Source organism: Watersipora subatra, chromosome 1, assembly GCF_963576615.1.
Source record: "Watersipora subatra chromosome 1, tzWatSuba1.1, whole genome shotgun sequence".
Taxonomy (NCBI): Eukaryota; Metazoa; Bryozoa; class Gymnolaemata; order Cheilostomatida; family Watersiporidae; genus Watersipora; species Watersipora subatra.
Window position 1 is genome coordinate 76,214,108 of NC_088708.1, and position 19,236 is coordinate 76,233,343.

Consider the following 19,236-nt stretch of genomic DNA (forward strand, 5'->3'; position numbering starts at 1 on the left):
TGTTTGTATTCAAATTGTTCTACGCTCAAGTCTGTCGTGGCTGCTGTTTTTCTGGTTTCCTAGTTAAAAATGCTTATTTTATCAGTTAGGTAACACATTATTTCTCTTTAGTCCTCGGAAGACCTCTCTGGATGATTCGGTATCGTCTCGAGTGAAAAGAGGTGTGAAGAACAGTTTCTTGATTGACAACTCGGGGTTTGATCTACCTACGACAACTATCATGAGTACCTTGAGCATTATGCCAACCTTGGCTGGCAATGAAACAATCAACAAGACACTACCAACTGAAGAGCCAACGGTTGATCAGCACGAGAGCGAGTCACAGATACCGAGTATGGTGTCTGTCAAAGCGAACCGAACCTCAATTATTATCTTTGATCTCGAGCCAAATACTCAATATTCTATTGAAGTAAGGGCTTTATTTATTCTTTTTACCTTTATCTAATCTAGTACATCTTTTTCTTTGGTCGCTTATCTCCTAGTAAATTTATTGAACTATGCGTGTTGCGCAGGTGGTGGCATGCCACGGCTATGACAAGACGAAGAATGTGACACGGTGCAGCAAGAGAGCGATGGCTAGCGCTACGACCAAGTCAAACCAAAGCCTCGATTTTATCGACTCGGATACTTTCAAAATCCAGAAAGTAGATGTAAGATATGTTTAACTCTTATCTTTGTGCAGACAGAGCCTTACTTGTTGATACTGCTCGTTATTTTATCTACATGTATAGGTTACAGTTCGAGTTGTAAATGCTTTTATATTTTTGATTCTAGAGGGATGGTAACCTATATCTCAACTTTAGTTGGAAAGTGCCAGAAAAAACAAACGGTCCCATTTTGACCTACACCATAGCATTTTCTATGATTCCCTCCAAGAATTCTGGGAACACATCCGAACAAGAGGTGAGTTTGTAGCACTTCAAGTTGCCCTGCTCTTCCGTTTACTGATTTTTATGTCAATAAAAGTATCAGCTCATTTGGATTCCTTCCATCATGTCTCTTAGTTTTTTTTTGTTTTCAGCAATTCATTTGCATCCAAGCTAAAGTGTTTGAGCAGAACAACAATTCATATCTCTGGTCAGCGGGTCACTTGTCAGCCGGCTCCAGTTATGCATTCAGGGTTCGCATGCGCACTGTGGGTACTCCTATCGGTGAATTTACTGAGAAGCATGAGCTAATTATCAACAACGGTAAGTCAGTAAAAAGCTAGATTACTGATTTGTAGGTGATGTTAGCTTTGACATAAATCTATACAAATTAAATTTGCTTGAAAGGGCTCTGCTCACAAGACATCTTTGGCTGTAACATGACTTTTTTATTGAATCTTATACGAGGCCTTGTTGGTGTTAAATCTCTTTATATTGTATTGTCCAGGAATGCTAATAACAGTTATTTTTATTGATTGGTCGAATAATATTTTTACAGCTGCTTGCGGATACTTTGTGCAATTGCACCGATATTTTGTTTTTATTTTAACTCGCATTATTGAAAATAACAAGAATTTAACAGTAAAGTTCTGGTTGTTTGGAAATATTTTAAGCGTAACATCACTATATTTGCAGCAATTACAAGACGTAGGCCTAAATTATTTAGCTATACACAATTGAAGAAATAAATTCCCCTCATACTCCCTCCCACTATTTTGGTCAGTTGTATTGATTTGTGATACTCAGTAGTTCCATTCAAAATTAGATGGGTATATCAGCTACGAAGAGAATACTACAGCTTTCCACCGGAGTATAACACCAAGTTATTTCAAAAATATTCCAAAATTACATTACTTCAATTCAAAAACTCCTTTTCTGTAATTTTTTTCACAAATGATCAGATTTGACTGGCATCACTTTTATTTTACAGTTAATGTTGGCAAAGTAGGGATTTAATAGTAGTTATAGATTGTAAAGTTAGTGTTGACAAAGTAGGGATTTAATAGTTGTTATAGATTGTAAAGTTAGTGTTGACAAAGTAGGGATTTAATAGTTGTTATAGATTGTAAAGTTAGTGTTGACAAAGTAGGGATTTAATAGTTGTTATAGATTGTAAAGTTAGTGTTGACAAAGTAGGGATTTAATAGTCGCTATAGATTGTAAAGTTAATGTTGACAAAGTAGGGATTTAATAGTTGTTATAGATTGTAAAGTTAGTGTTGACAAAGTAGGGATTTAATAGTAGTTATAGATTGTAAAGTTAGTGTTGACAAAGTAGGGATTTAATGGTTGTTATAGATTGTAAAGTTAGTGTTGACAAAGTAGGGATTTAATAGTTGTTATAGATTGTAAAGTTAGTGTTGACAAAGTAGGGATTTAATAGTTGTTATAGATTGTAAAGTTAGTGTTGACAAAGTAGGGATTTAATGGTTGTTATAGATTGTAAAGTTAGTGTTGACAAAGTAGGGATTTAATGGTTGTTATAGATTGTAAAGTTAGTGTTGACAAAGTAGGGATTTAATAGTTGTTATAGATTGTAAAGTTAGTGTTGACAAAGTAGGGATTTAATAGTTGTTATAGATTGTAAAGTTAGTGTTGACAAAGTAGGGATTTAATAGTTGTTATAGATTGTAAAGTTAATGTTGACAAAGTAGGGATTTAATAGTTGTTATAGATTGTAAAGTTAGTGTTGACAAAGTAGGGATTTAATAGTTGTTATAGATTGTAAAGTTAGTGTTGACAAAGTAGGGATTTAATAGTTGTTATAGATTGTAAAGTTAGTGTTGACAAAGTAGGGATTTAATAGTTGTTATAGATTGTAAAGTTAGTGTTGACAAAGTAGGGATTTAATAGTTGTTATAGATTGTAAAGTTAGTGTTGACAAAGTAGGGATTTAATAGTTGTTATAGATTGTAAAGTTAGTGTTGACAAAGTAGGGATTTAATAGTAGTTATAGATTGTAAAGTTAGTGTTGACAAAGTAGGGATTTAATAGTTGTTATAGATTGTAAAGTTAGTGTTGACAAAGTAGGGATTTAATAGTTGTTATAGATTGTAAAGTTAGTGTTGACAAAGTAGGGATTTAATAGTTGTTATTGATTGTAAAGTTAGTGTTGACAAAGTAGGGATTTAATAGTTGTTATAGATTGTAAAGTTAGTGTTGACAAAGTAGGGATTTAATAGTTGTTATAGATTGTAAAGTTAGTGTTGACAAAGTAGGGATTTAATAGTTGTTATAGATTGTAAAGTTAATGTTGACAAAGTAGTGATTTAATAGTTGTTATAGATTGTAAAGTTAGTGTTGACAAAGTAGGGATTTAATAGTAGTTATAGATTGTAAAGTTAGTGTTGACAAAGTAGGGATTTAATAGTTGTTATAGATTGTAAAGTTAGTGTTGACAAAGTAGGGATTTAATAGTTGTTATAGATTGTAAAGTTAGTGTTGACAAAGTAGGGATTTAATAGTTTTTATAGATTGTAAAGTTAATGTTGACAAAGTAGGGATTTAATAGTTGTTATAGATTGTAAAGTTAGTGTTGACAAAGTAGGGATTTAATAGTTGTTATAGATTGTAAAGTTAGTGTTGACAAAGTAGGGATTTAATAGTTGTTATAGATTGTAAAGTTAATGTTGACAAAGTAGTGATTTAATAGTTGTTATAGATTGTAAAGTTAGTGTTGACAAAGTAGGGATTTAATAGTTGTTATAGATTGTAAAGTTAGTGTTGACAAAGTAGGGATTTAATAGTTGTTATAGATTGTAAAGTTAGTGTTGACAAAGTAGGGATTTAATAGTTGTTATAGATTGTAAAGTTAGTGTTGACAAAGTAGGGATTTAATAGTTGGTATAGATTGTAAAGTTAGTGTTGACAAAGTAGGGATTTAATAGTTGTAGATTGTAAAGTTAGTGTTGACAAAGTAGGTATTTAATAGTTGTTATAGATTGTAAAGTTAGTGTTGACAAAGTAGGGATTTAATAGTTGTTATAGATTGTAAAGTTAGTGTTGACAAAGTAGGGATTTAATAGTTGTTATAGATTGTAAAGTTAGTGTTGACAAAGTAGGGATTTAATAGTTGTTATAGATTGTAAAGTTAGTGTTGACAAAGTAGGGATTTAATGGTTGTTATAGATTGTAAAGTTAGTGTTGACAAAGTAGGGATTTAATAGTTGTTATAGATTGTAAAGTTAGTGTTGACAAAGTAGGGATTTAATAGTTGTTATAGATTGTAAAGTTAGTGTTGACAAAGTAGGGATTTAATAGTTTTTATAGATTGTAAAGTTAATGTTGACAAAGTAGGGATTTAATAGTTGCTATAGATTGTAAAGTTAGTGTTGACAAAGTAGGGATTTAATAGTTGTTATAGATTGTAAAGTTAGTGTTGACAAAGTAGGGATTTAATAGTTGTTATAGATTGTAAAGTTAATGTTGACAAAGTAGTGATTTAATAGTTGTTATAGATTGTAAAGTTAGTGTTGACAAAGTAGGGATTTAATAGTTGTTATAGATTGTAAAGTTAGTGTTGACAAAGTAGGGATTTAATAGTTGTTATAGATTGTAAAGTTAGTGTTGACAAAGTAGGGATTTAATAGTTGTTATAGATTGTAAAGTTAGTGTTGACAAAGTAGGGATTTAATGGTTGTTGTAGATTGTAAAGTTAGTGTTGACAAAGTAGGGATTTAATGGTTGTTGTAGATTGTAAAGTTAGTGTTGACAAAGTAGGTATTTAATAGTTGTTATTGATTGTAAAGTTAGTGTTGACAAAGTAGGGATTTAATAGTTGTTATAGATTGTAAAGTTAGTGTTGACAAAGTAGGGATTTAATAGTTGTTATAGATTGTAAAGTTAGTGTTGACAAAGTAGGGATTTAATAGTAGTTATAGATTGTAAAGTTAGTGTTGACAAAGTAGGGATTTAATAGTTGTTATAGATTGTAAAGTTAATGTTGACAAAGTAGGGATTTAATAGTTGTTGTAGATTGTAAAGTTAGTGTTGACAAAGTAGGGATTTAATAGTTGTTATAGATTGTAAAGTTAGTGTTGACAAAGTAGGGATTTAATAGTTGTTATAGATTGTAAAGTTAGTGTTGACAAAGTAGGGATTTAATAGTTGTTATAGATTGTAAAGTTAGTGTTGACAAAGTAGGGATTTAATAGTTGTTATAGATTGTAAAGTTAGTGTTGACAAAGTAGGGATTTAATAGTTGTTATAGATTGTAAAGTTAGTGTTGACAAAGTAGGGATTTAATAGTTGTTATAGATTGTAAAGTTAATGTTGACAAAGTAGTGATTTAATAGTTGTTATAGATTGTAAAGTTAGTGTTGACAAAGTAGGGATTTAATAGTTGTTATAGATTGTAAAGTTAGTGTTGACAAAGTAGGGATTTAATAGTTGTTATAGATTGTAAAGTTAGTGTTGACAAAGTAGGGATTTAATAGTTGTTATAGATTGTAAAGTTAGTGTTGACAAAGTAGGGATTTAATAGTTGTTATAGATTGTAAAGTTAGTGTTGACAAAGTAGGGATTTAATGGTTGTTGTAGATTGTAAAGTTAGTGTTGACAAAGTAGGGATTTAATGGTTGTTGTAGATTGTAAAGTTAGTGTTGACAAAGTAGGGATTTAATAGTTGTTATAGATTGTAAAGTTAGTGTTGACAAAGTAGGGATTTAATAGTTGGTATAGATTGTAAAGTTAGTGTTGACAAAGTAGGGATTTAATAGTTGTTGTAGATTGTAAAGTTAGTGTTGACAAAGTAGGGATTTAATAGTTGTTATAGATTGTAAAGTTAGTGTTGACAAAGTAGGGATTTAATAGTTGTTATAGATTGTAAAGTTAGTGTTGACAAAGTAGGGATTTAATAGTTGTTATAGATTGTAAAGTTAGTGTTGACAAAGTAGGGATTTAATAGTAGTTATAGATTGTAAAGTTAGTGTTGACAAAGTAGGGATTTAATAGTTGTTATAGATTGTAAAGTTAATGTTGACAAAGTAGGGATTTAATAGTTGTTGTAGATTGTAAAGTTAGTGTTGACAAAGTAGGGATTTAATAGTTGTTATAGATTGTAAAGTTAGTGTTGACAAAGTAGGGATTTAATAGTTGTTATAGATTGTAAAGTTAGTGTTGACAAAGTAGGGATTTAATAGTTTTATAGATTGTAAAGTTAGTGTTGACAAAGTAGGGATTTAATAGTTGTTATAGATTGTAAAGTTAGTGTTGACAAAGTAGGGATTTAATAGTTGTTATAGATTGTAAAGTTAGTGTTGACAAAGTAGGGATTTAATAGTTGTTGTAGATTGTAAAGTTAGTGTTGACAAAGTAGGGATTTAATAGTTGTTATAGATTGTAAAGTTAGTGTTGACAAAGTAGGGATTTAATAGTTGTTATAGATTGTAAAGTTAGTGTTGACAAAGTAGGGATTTAATAGTTTTTATAGATTGTAAAGTTAATGTTGACAAAGTAGGGATTTAATAGTTGTTATAGATTGTAAAGTTAGTGTTGACAAAGTAGGGATTTAATAGTTGTTATAGATTGTAAAGTTAATGTTGACAAAGTAGGGATTTAATAGTAGTTATAGATTGTAAAGTTAGTGTTGACAAAGTAGGGATTTAATAGTTGTTATAGATTGTAAAGTTAGTGTTGACAAAGTAGGGATTTAATAGTTGTTATAGATTGTAAAGTTAGTGTTGACAAAGTAGGGATTTAATAGTTGTTATAGATTGTAAAGTTAGTGTTGACAAAGTAGGGATTTAATAGTTGTTATTGATTGTAAATTTAGTGTTGACAAAGTAGAGATTTAATAGTTGTTATAGATTGTAAAGTTAGTGTTGACAAAGTAGGGATTTAATGATTGTTATAGATTGTAAAGTTAATGTTGACAAAGTAGGGATTTAATAGTTGTTATAGATTGTAAAGTTAGTGTTGACAAAGTAGGGATTTAATAGTTGTTATAGATTGTAAAGTTAGTGTTGACAAAGTAGGGATTTAATGGTTGTTATAGATTGTAAAGTTAGTGTTGACAAAGTAGGGATTTAATAGTAGTTATAGATTGTAAAGTTAGTGTTGACAAAGTAGGGATTTAATAGTTGTTATAGATTGTAAAGTTAGTGTTGACAAAGTAGGGATTTAATAGTTGTTATAGATTGTAAAGTTAGTGTTGACAAAGTAGGGATTTAATAGTTGTTATAGATTGTAAAGTTAGTGTTGACAAAGTAGGGATTTAATAGTTGTTATAGATTGTAAAGTTAGTGTTGACAAAGTAGGGATTTAATAGTTGTTATAGATTGTAAAGTTAGTGTTGACAAAGTAGGGATTTAATAGTAGTTATAGATTGTAAAGTTAGTGTTGACAAAGTAGGGATTTAATAGTTGTTATAGATTGTAAAGTTAATGTTGACAAAGTAGGGATTTAATAGTTGTTGTAGATTGTAAAGTTAGTGTTGACAAAGTAGGGATTTAATAGTTTTTATAGATTGTAAAGTTAGTGTTGACAAAGTAGGGATTTAATAGTTGTTATAGATTGTAAAGTTAGTGTTGACAAAGTAGGGATTTAATAGTTGTTATAGATTGTAAAGTTAATGTTGACAAAGTAGTGATTTAATAGTTGTTATAGATTGTAAAGTTAGTGTTGACAAAGTAGGGATTTAATAGTTGTTATAGATTGTAAAGTTAGTGTTGACAAAGTAGGGATTTAATAGTTGTTATAGATTGTAAAGTTAGTGTTGACAAAGTAGGGATTTAATAGTTGTTATAGATTGTAAAGTTAGTGTTGACAAAGTAGGGATTTAATAGTTGTTATAGATTGTAAAGTTAGTGTTGACAAAGTAGGGATTTAATGGTTGTTGTAGATTGTAAAGTTAGTGTTGACAAAGTAGGGATTTAATGGTTGTTGTAGATTGTAAAGTTAGTGTTGACAAAGTAGGGATTTAATAGTTGTTATAGATTGTAAAGTTAGTGTTGACAAAGTAGGGATTTAATAGTTGTTATAGATTGTAAAGTTAGTGTTGACAAAGTAGGGATTTAATAGTTGTTATAGATTGTAAAGTTAGTGTTGACAAAGTAGGGATTTAATGGTTGTTATAGATTGTAAAGTTAGTGTTGACAAAGTAGGGATTTAATAGTTGTTATAGATTGTAAAGTTAGTGTTGACAAAGTAGGGATTTAATAGTTGTTATAGATTGTAAAGTTAGTGTTGACAAAGTAGGGATTTAATAGTTTTTATAGATTGTAAAGTTAATGTTGACAAAGTAGGGATTTAATAGTTGCTATAGATTGTAAAGTTAGTGTTGACAAAGTAGGGATTTAATAGTTGTTATAGATTGTAAAGTTAGTGTTGACAAAGTAGGGATTTAATAGTTGTTATAGATTGTAAAGTTAATGTTGACAAAGTAGTGATTTAATAGTTGTTATAGATTGTAAAGTTAGTGTTGACAAAGTAGGGATTTAATAGTTGTTATAGATTGTAAAGTTAGTGTTGACAAAGTAGGGATTTAATAGTTGTTATAGATTGTAAAGTTAGTGTTGACAAAGTAGGGATTTAATAGTTGTTATAGATTGTAAAGTTAGTGTTGACAAAGTAGGGATTTAATGGTTGTTGTAGATTGTAAAGTTAGTGTTGACAAAGTAGGGATTTAATGGTTGTTGTAGATTGTAAAGTTAGTGTTGACAAAGTAGGTATTTAATAGTTGTTATTGATTGTAAAGTTAGTGTTGACAAAGTAGGGATTTAATAGTTGTTATAGATTGTAAAGTTAGTGTTGACAAAGTAGGGATTTAATAGTTGTTATAGATTGTAAAGTTAGTGTTGACAAAGTAGGGATTTAATAGTAGTTATAGATTGTAAAGTTAGTGTTGACAAAGTAGGGATTTAATAGTTGTTATAGATTGTAAAGTTAATGTTGACAAAGTAGGGATTTAATAGTTGTTGTAGATTGTAAAGTTAGTGTTGACAAAGTAGGGATTTAATAGTTGTTATAGATTGTAAAGTTAGTGTTGACAAAGTAGGGATTTAATAGTTGTTATAGATTGTAAAGTTAGTGTTGACAAAGTAGGGATTTAATAGTTGTTATAGATTGTAAAGTTAGTGTTGACAAAGTAGGGATTTAATAGTTGTTATAGATTGTAAAGTTAGTGTTGACAAAGTAGGGATTTAATAGTTGTTATAGATTGTAAAGTTAGTGTTGACAAAGTAGGGATTTAATAGTTGTTATAGATTGTAAAGTTAATGTTGACAAAGTAGTGATTTAATAGTTGTTATAGATTGTAAAGTTAGTGTTGACAAAGTAGGGATTTAATAGTTGTTATAGATTGTAAAGTTAGTGTTGACAAAGTAGGGATTTAATAGTTGTTATAGATTGTAAAGTTAGTGTTGACAAAGTAGGGATTTAATAGTTGTTATAGATTGTAAAGTTAGTGTTGACAAAGTAGGGATTTAATAGTTGTTATAGATTGTAAAGTTAGTGTTGACAAAGTAGGGATTTAATGGTTGTTGTAGATTGTAAAGTTAGTGTTGACAAAGTAGGGATTTAATGGTTGTTGTAGATTGTAAAGTTAGTGTTGACAAAGTAGGGATTTAATAGTTGTTATAGATTGTAAAGTTAGTGTTGACAAAGTAGGGATTTAATAGTTGGTATAGATTGTAAAGTTAGTGTTGACAAAGTAGGGATTTAATAGTTGTTGTAGATTGTAAAGTTAGTGTTGACAAAGTAGGGATTTAATAGTTGTTATAGATTGTAAAGTTAGTGTTGACAAAGTAGGGATTTAATAGTTGTTATAGATTGTAAAGTTAGTGTTGACAAAGTAGGGATTTAATAGTTGTTATAGATTGTAAAGTTAGTGTTGACAAAGTAGGGATTTAATAGTAGTTATAGATTGTAAAGTTAGTGTTGACAAAGTAGGGATTTAATAGTTGTTATAGATTGTAAAGTTAATGTTGACAAAGTAGGGATTTAATAGTTGTTGTAGATTGTAAAGTTAGTGTTGACAAAGTAGGGATTTAATAGTTGTTATAGATTGTAAAGTTAGTGTTGACAAAGTAGGGATTTAATAGTTGTTATAGATTGTAAAGTTAGTGTTGACAAAGTAGGGATTTAATAGTTTTATAGATTGTAAAGTTAGTGTTGACAAAGTAGGGATTTAATAGTTGTTATAGATTGTAAAGTTAGTGTTGACAAAGTAGGGATTTAATAGTTGTTATAGATTGTAAAGTTAGTGTTGACAAAGTAGGGATTTAATAGTTGTTGTAGATTGTAAAGTTAGTGTTGACAAAGTAGGGATTTAATAGTTGTTATAGATTGTAAAGTTAGTGTTGACAAAGTAGGGATTTAATAGTTGTTATAGATTGTAAAGTTAGTGTTGACAAAGTAGGGATTTAATAGTTTTTATAGATTGTAAAGTTAATGTTGACAAAGTAGGGATTTAATAGTTGTTATAGATTGTAAAGTTAGTGTTGACAAAGTAGGGATTTAATAGTTGTTATAGATTGTAAAGTTAATGTTGACAAAGTAGGGATTTAATAGTAGTTATAGATTGTAAAGTTAGTGTTGACAAAGTAGGGATTTAATAGTTGTTATAGATTGTAAAGTTAGTGTTGACAAAGTAGGGATTTAATAGTTGTTATAGATTGTAAAGTTAGTGTTGACAAAGTAGGGATTTAATAGTTGTTATAGATTGTAAAGTTAGTGTTGACAAAGTAGGGATTTAATAGTTGTTATTGATTGTAAATTTAGTGTTGACAAAGTAGAGATTTAATAGTTGTTATAGATTGTAAAGTTAGTGTTGACAAAGTAGGGATTTAATGATTGTTATAGATTGTAAAGTTAATGTTGACAAAGTAGGGATTTAATAGTTGTTATAGATTGTAAAGTTAGTGTTGACAAAGTAGGGATTTAATAGTTGTTATAGATTGTAAAGTTAGTGTTGACAAAGTAGGGATTTAATGGTTGTTATAGATTGTAAAGTTAGTGTTGACAAAGTAGGGATTTAATAGTAGTTATAGATTGTAAAGTTAGTGTTGACAAAGTAGGGATTTAATAGTTGTTATAGATTGTAAAGTTAGTGTTGACAAAGTAGGGATTTAATAGTTGTTATAGATTGTAAAGTTAGTGTTGACAAAGTAGGGATTTAATAGTTGTTATAGATTGTAAAGTTAGTGTTGACAAAGTAGGGATTTAATAGTTGTTATAGATTGTAAAGTTAGTGTTGACAAAGTAGGGATTTAATAGTTGTTATAGATTGTAAAGTTAGTGTTGACAAAGTAGGGATTTAATAGTAGTTATAGATTGTAAAGTTAGTGTTGACAAAGTAGGGATTTAATAGTTGTTATAGATTGTAAAGTTAATGTTGACAAAGTAGGGATTTAATAGTTGTTGTAGATTGTAAAGTTAGTGTTGACAAAGTAGGGATTTAATAGTTTTTATAGATTGTAAAGTTAGTGTTGACAAAGTAGGGATTTAATAGTTGTTATAGATTGTAAAGTTAGTGTTGACAAAGTAGGGATTTAATAGTTGTTATAGATTGTAAAGTTAATGTTGACAAAGTAGTGATTTAATAGTTGTTATAGATTGTAAAGTTAGTGTTGACAAAGTAGGGATTTAATAGTTGTTATAGATTGTAAAGTTAGTGTTGACAAAGTAGGGATTTAATAGTTGTTATAGATTGTAAAGTTAGTGTTGACAAAGTAGGGATTTAATAGTTGTTATAGATTGTAAAGTTAGTGTTGACAAAGTAGGGATTTAATAGTTGTTATAGATTGTAAAGTTAGTGTTGACAAAGTAGGGATTTAATGGTTGTTGTAGATTGTAAAGTTAGTGTTGACAAAGTAGGGATTTAATGGTTGTTGTAGATTGTAAAGTTAGTGTTGACAAAGTAGGGATTTAATAGTTGTTATAGATTGTAAAGTTAGTGTTGACAAAGTAGGGATTTAATAGTTGGTATAGATTGTAAAGTTAGTGTTGACAAAGTAGGGATTTAATAGTTGTTGTAGATTGTAAAGTTAGTGTTGACAAAGTAGGGATTTAATAGTTGTTATAGATTGTAAAGTTAGTGTTGACAAAGTAGGGATTTAATAGTTGTTATAGATTGTAAAGTTAGTGTTGACAAAGTAGGGATTTAATAGTTGTTATAGATTGTAAAGTTAGTGTTGACAAAGTAGGGATTTAATAGTAGTTATAGATTGTAAAGTTAGTGTTGACAAAGTAGGGATTTAATAGTTGTTATAGATTGTAAAGTTTATGTTGACAAAGTAGGGATTTAATAGTTGTTGTAGATTGTAAAGTTAGTGTTGACAAAGTAGGGATTTAATAGTTGTTATAGATTGTAAAGTTAGTGTTGACAAAGTAGGGATTTAATAGTTGTTATAGATTGTAAAGTTAGTGTTGACAAAGTAGGGATTTAATAGTTTTATAGATTGTAAAGTTAGTGTTGACAAAGTAGGGATTTAATAGTTGTTATAGATTGTAAAGTTAGTGTTGACAAAGTAGGGATTTAATAGTTGTTATAGATTGTAAAGTTAGTGTTGACAAAGTAGGGATTTAATAGTTGTTGTAGATTGTAAAGTTAGTGTTGACAAAGTAGGGATTTAATAGTTGTTATAGATTGTAAAGTTAGTGTTGACAAAGTAGGGATTTAATAGTTGTTATAGATTGTAAAGTTAGTGTTGACAAAGTAGGGATTTAATAGTTTTTATAGATTGTAAATTTAATGTTGACAAAGTAGGGATTTAATAGTTGTTATAGATTGTAAAGTTAGTGTTGACAAAGTAGGGATTTAATAGTTGTTATAGATTGTAAAGTTAATGTTGACAAAGTAGGGATTTAATAGTAGTTATAGATTGTAAAGTTAGTGTTGACAAAGTAGGGATTTAATAGTTGTTATAGATTGTAAAGTTAGTGTTGACAAAGTAGGGATTTAATAGTTGTTATAGATTGTAAAGTTAGTGTTGACAAAGTAGGGATTTAATAGTTGTTATAGATTGTAAAGTTAGTGTTGACAAAGTAGGGATTTAATAGTTGTTATTGATTGTAAATTTAGTGTTGACAAAGTAGAGATTTAATAGTTGTTATAGATTGTAAAGTTAGTGTTGACAAAGTAGGGATTTAATGATTGTTATAGATTGTAAAGTTAATGTTGACAAAGTAGGGATTTAATAGTTGTTATAGATTGTAAAGTTAGTGTTGACAAAGTAGGGATTTAATAGTTGTTATAGATTGTAAAGTTAGTGTTGACAAAGTAGGGATTTAATGGTTGTTATAGATTGTAAAGTTAGTGTTGACAAAGTAGGGATTTAATAGTAGTTATAGATTGTAAAGTTAGTGTTGACAAAGTAGGGATTTAATAGTTGTTATAGATTGTAAAGTTAGTGTTGACAAAGTAGGGATTTAATAGTTGTTATAGATTGTAAAGTTAGTGTTGACAAAGTAGGGATTTAATAGTTGTTATAGATTGTAAAGTTAGTGTTGACAAAGTAGGGATTTAATAGTTGTTATAGATTGTAAAGTTAGTGTTGACAAAGTAGGGATTTAATAGTTGTTATAGATTGTAAAGTTAGTGTTGACAAAGTAGGGATTTAATAGTAGTTATAGATTGTAAAGTTAGTGTTGACAAAGTAGGGATTTAATAGTTGTTATAGATTGTAAAGTTAATGTTGACAAAGTAGGGATTTAATAGTTGTTGTAGATTGTAAAGTTAGTGTTGACAAAGTAGGGATTTAATAGTTGTTATAGATTGTAAAGTTAGTGTTGACAAAGTAGGGATTTAATAGTTGTTATAGATTGTAAAGTTAGTGTTGACAAAGTAGGGATTTAATAGTTTTATAGATTGTAAAGTTAGTGTTGACAAAGTAGGGATTTAATAGTTGTTATAGATTGTAAAGTTAGTGTTGACAAAGTAGGGATTCAATAGTTGTTATAGATTGTAAAGTTAATGCTGACAAAGTAGGGATTTAATAGTTGTTATAGATTGTAAAGTTAGTGTTGACAAAGTAGGGATTTAATAGTTGTTATAGATTGTAAAGTTAGTGTTGACAAAGTAGGGATTTAATAGTTGTTATAGATTGTAAAGTTAGTGTTGACAAAGTAGGGATTTAATAGTTTTTATAGATTGTAAAGTTAATGTTGACAAAGTAGGGATTTAATAGTAGTTATAGATTGTAAAGTTAGTGTTGACAAAGTAGGGATTTAATAGTTTTTATAGATTGTAAAGTTAGTGTTGACAAAGTAGGGATTTAATAGTTGTTATAGATTGTAAAGTTAGTGTTGACAAAGTAGGTATTTAATAGTTGTTATAGATTGTAAAGGTAATGTTGACAAAGTAGGGATTTAATAGTTGTTGTAGATTGTAAAGTTAATTTTCAGTGTCCCTTTTGTCTGGTCAGCTTTCTTTAAGGTCTAGAAAATTATGTTTCATCTTCTTTTTAGATAATAATACTGACGTACTATTTATGGTTTTGCCAATCATCGCCGCTATGGTTTTCTTCGCCATCATCATCATGGTGGTTCTGTACCGGCACAAGAGGAAGAAGTGAGTATGAAAAAGACAAATGTTTCAATAAATCAATTATTGCTATGTTTTGCTACCTTTTAACTAATGCGCATGACGTTTTGTTGAGGACACAAAGTTTGTGTGTAATACTCGGTAAGAATGTTTGTAAACAAAATAAACAGCCAAGTTTGATGGTGGATTTATTTGGTTCAGACTTGACTTTTGAAATTGTTTAAACCAAAAAATATTGAGATGCAATGCTAAGTTTGGTAGCTTTTTATCGCTCCTGTAAGTAGTGTAATAATTTGCAATGAGTCACTTGTTCTGTTTGAAACCAGAATCAATTGAACTTCTGTATTTGCTTTACTGACATATTGTGCTGCTTATCTTTTACGTGCAGTTTTGTACAAGATTTTCTGGTAAGGTCATTTGCAGTAATTATATGCATTCATGTAATCTAATCTGTTAACAGCGATTGGCTGCCATTGTAACCGCTTTGTCCAATCGTATCTCTTTAGGCCGCTGCCTTTGTCAACTCTTCACAACTCTTTCAACATTGACTATGTCGACACTGAAAACATTTACATTCCTGATGAATGGGAGCTAGACAGGTCCAAGGTTAAAATAGGGGACTCTCTTGGCCAGGGCTCCTTTGGCATGGTTTATGAAGGGGACGCTTGCGATCTTTACAATACCGACAAAAAATCACGCAAGGTCGCTATCAAAACTGTCAATGACAGTGCAACCATCCAGGATCGTATCAACTTTTTGAATGAAGCTTCTCGGATGAAGTAAGTATTGTATCCTGATATAATATTTTTGTAAGAAAATTCAGGCTGCTAGTTGTACATGGATCTCTTGGCTTCTAAAGTGTGTGCTTTTTATGATTACTACTTCAAATATTTGCTCTGGTTTAAACAATCACCATCGTTTTAGTAAGGTCATCACAGATGCTGCCTGTGACATTTCTTGTCCATTCACGTTTTAGGGCTTTCTGCTGCCATCACATAGTTCAACTTCTTGGAGTTGTCTCTCAGGGACAGCCAGCACTAGTTATCATGGAGCTTATGTCATTAGGGGACCTTAAGAACTACCTCCGCATGCACCGCCCTGATGAGCCGGTGAGATGTTAAGCTTTGATGCTATGTGGTTTTGCTTAAAGGCTGGTGACAGGCACTTGCGATGTTTGGTTGGAAACGCAGTGATTTGCTAGCTACTTGTATTTCACAGTTTGGCAGGCGTATATTATCTCTTGTGTTAAATTTATACAGATATTTATTTTGTATTTTAGTATGTATTGCTCGTCTGTCTAAAAAAAATTTGTTTTCAACAGGATAATGATGGTCGAAAGCCTCCCACCCTTCGAGAGATCTTGCAGATGGCTGCAGAAATTGCTGATGGAATGGCCTATCTTTCAGACAGGAAATTTGTTCATCGAGATTTAGCTGCTAGGAACTGTATGGTGGCGCATGACATGACCGTCAAGATTGGTGACTTTGGCATGACACGAGAGGTCTATGGCGCTGACTATTATAGAAAGGGAGGCAAGGGAATGCTGCCAGTCAGGTGGATGGCCCCTGAATCGCTGAGGGATGGTGTATACACTTCCAAGTCAGATGTATGGTGAGCAATTTGTTGTATATATGTAGGTTTTCAACTTTTTTTATCGCTCACTTGCGGTGCTCATCTGTCTCCGGTGGGTTGCCTGCGGACATTGTCTCACACTGGGGTTGTCATTTTGGCAGGTCATATGGAGTGGTGCTTTGGGAAATGGCTACTTTGGCAGCTCAGCCTTACCAAGGATTTAGCAACGAAGAAGTGCTGAAGTTTGTTATGGATAACAGAGTAATGGAAATGCCTGATGGCTGCCCAACCAGACTGTGAGTTGTCTTGTCTTTGCGCTGCTGTTTTCCTCTCACACTATCATTTCATCATTCTCCAGTAGAGATCAGCAACAGGCATAAAATTTAAAAGTTGACTTGCAACAAAATTCTCATTACAGTTATTTGGTATCAAAAGGTTCACCATGTCTTACTCTGTTGTATTGTAGGGGCAAATTATGTGGAACAGTGATTACAAGCTCTTAAAAGCTCAAAAACGAACAGTTAATCGCAGCCATCACAAAAACGCTGTTGTTTGGAATCTCTTTATTGTGATGACGTTCTCAAACATTTTGGTTATTGTTTTGGCACATGGTGTTATCACATGAAATAAAAGGCTCAATGTAAAACGTCTCATAGCACTAGTTGATGACAAACACTTCAGGTTCTACCGAAAAGTCTGTATCAAATATAGATGCTCGCTATTAGTACTGTTTTGTTTCGGCTTGGTCTAATCATTTAGTCGTAATCTGATCATGTGATTCATACTTCCTGCCAATCAGCGCGAACAATTTCTACAGCATTTTTTGCTATCACCGGTGACCAACAGGCTCGTCATGTTTTTCAGAGGATGATATGCACTCCTTCGAGCTAAGGTTAAAAGATTAAGCAAATTTTTACAGTAGGTTTTGAGATATTAGCGCTCAAAATGACAGCATTACAATGATGGTGATGCAATAGACGCGTAAGGACAATAGACATGGTTTTATTGAATGTGTGAAGTATATTTGTGAAACTATCTCGATGAATGCATGAAAGTGTAAACAGAAGCCATCGTGGTCAACTACGTCCCATTTGAGCCGTTTTGGAAAGGGATTCCAATCTACTGCGTATTCGTGATGGCCGCGAATAACTAGTCGTGTTTGAGCTTGTAAGAGCTTTTAATCACGTTTCTACATATTTTGTACCTACAAAACAGTAGAGTGAGACATGGTGAATATTTTGATACCAAATAACTGATGTGAATAATAAATAATATGAATTTTGTTGCGAGTCAACCTTTAACCTTACTAATTTTTTTGTAATTTCACTCTAGGTCTATCTTCTTCAGTCGCTACTCTAGATAAATTTTATATGACTCTTTCTGCTCCTGCCTGCCAATCACAAACCATGCTGATTATCATTGTATTCATTCCTGTTCACCAGCTATATTTTTAGTTAAACCAAAAGGTTTACTAGCATTTTCACATGACTAGCTAACATCCACTCATGTTGTAAATTCTCTTGGTGAGAGCTTGGTAGGCGTGCTGATTTGTTCACTTATAGATCACTCGCATATCTTATAGATTTGACATGATGAGCCAGTGCTGGCAATACTACCCGAGGTATCGACCATCCTTTGCTAATCTTCTCGAGTCTCTTCAAGGAGATGTGAAGAAGACATTCTTCAGCGTCTCATGGTACTACTCGCAGCGAGAGGATGATGAGTCTGACATGGAGACAGACAGTCTGAATATGGATGAAGAGCAGAGTGAGTCGCAACCACTCCACCCAGCCTCCTTGCGCAGCAGCATCTGCAGTGGACAGCGTCTCCCTGATTCAGACTCAGATTTCCCTGACGACATAGAGAGTGCGAGCAACGCCGGCAAGGATATAATGATAGACCAGGCTCCACCGCCAGTTCCCATGAGGATAAGCCAGAAGGCGCGCAGCAGTGAGCTCTACGATTTGGAAAGCGGCGCAATGACCAATGGACATGGGCTTGAGGACATTAGTAGCACATATGACCAATCATCACCAATCTTATCCAATGGTATATCCCACTTGAATGCACCCAGTAACTATGAATCTCCTAGCAAAGCATCATCTAGTATAATATCAGCGGGTCAAGCGCCCCCTTCCTATAACACAGCCACACAGAACCAGTCAATTGGCACCGGTCCAAGCATCTGGTCATCAGACGTTGGCTCTAAAGCCAACAGTTGTAATGGCAGTGCAAACGGGCATATACATTATGGCAACAACACTTTGACATCAGCATGCTGACCCAAGGTCACCTAGTTTTTGTACATATCCTCTCACCGACTCTGCATCATCGCTCTTCATTTTCTTCACTATTGGCCGTATCGTATCTTCAACATATGTGATTAAAATATGACAAGCAACTGCCCTCAGCTGTAATAGGTTTAGTCCTATGCTATATCGTATTCTATTTATGTTATATACTAAGAATATCTAACCCGCCATATAATTATTAGGGCTGCGCCTCTTTAACCTTCTTCATTATTTTTATTATAATTATTATGTTTATAATGTCCAGGCTTCGTATTTATTGTGTACATGTTGGTACATCGACTTGTAGTTTTACAAACCTGCTGTTAAGTTATTTATCTAAGCAGGATGGCATGAGGACGCGCTTCATGGATGTATGTTATGCCTGAGCTATCTTAGGGTTTCCCACAGAAACCTTGTGGAAAGACGACTTCAGCTATAGCCGTAGCTATCAGTAGGTTAATTAGCCAGTCATCCGCTCACTAGTCAGTCAAAAGTTTTTTGTAATGCAGTAGTCTGCAATAGCTACAACTCCTATATCATAGAGAGTCGAAACTAGGCAATAACTGCCAAAAAATGAGCTGCTTTCTCTTTTTAATGAATTCACATCAGCGTTTAATGCTAGTTTGGTTGTGAATGTCAATGCTTGAGTTTTATTTTATCTAAATCATTCAATATTGAACATTGATAAGCTAGGTAAATGTATTTGATAATTTGTTTCATTAAAGACACGCGTACGGTTGTGACTTAATCTATTTATCACGATTTATATAAATACCCTGTTATTGCTGTGTTTCTCCACTCATTCTACCAGTACTGCTATCCAATATATACAGTATATATATATGTATCATTTGTGCAACTGCGTCTACTCTTTATACTTGCATCATCTTATTTGTACAGTCTTATATTACTCCATGTTTCATGCAGTATTTTCTACTGATATTCAATAAACTGCCCAAATGCCA

General features: G+C 31.6%; 1 protein-coding gene across 1 annotated transcript in view; it reads left to right on the forward strand.

Moving 5' to 3' along the window:
• Positions 1-19,236, forward strand: part of LOC137410528 (insulin-like peptide receptor) — a 32,712-nt gene extending 13,476 nt beyond the window's left edge. The window contains exons 15-24 of the mRNA XM_068095958.1: positions 112-409; positions 513-650; positions 775-903; positions 1,022-1,190; positions 14,333-14,435; positions 14,915-15,187; positions 15,385-15,517; positions 15,730-16,019; positions 16,142-16,276; positions 17,563-19,236. Of these exons, the coding sequence (XP_067952059.1) occupies positions 112-409; positions 513-650; positions 775-903; positions 1,022-1,190; positions 14,333-14,435; positions 14,915-15,187; positions 15,385-15,517; positions 15,730-16,019; positions 16,142-16,276; positions 17,563-18,262 (2,368 nt within the window). The 3' untranslated portion in view covers positions 18,263-19,236. The remainder of the gene's footprint in view (positions 1-111; positions 410-512; positions 651-774; positions 904-1,021; positions 1,191-14,332; positions 14,436-14,914; positions 15,188-15,384; positions 15,518-15,729; positions 16,020-16,141; positions 16,277-17,562) is intronic.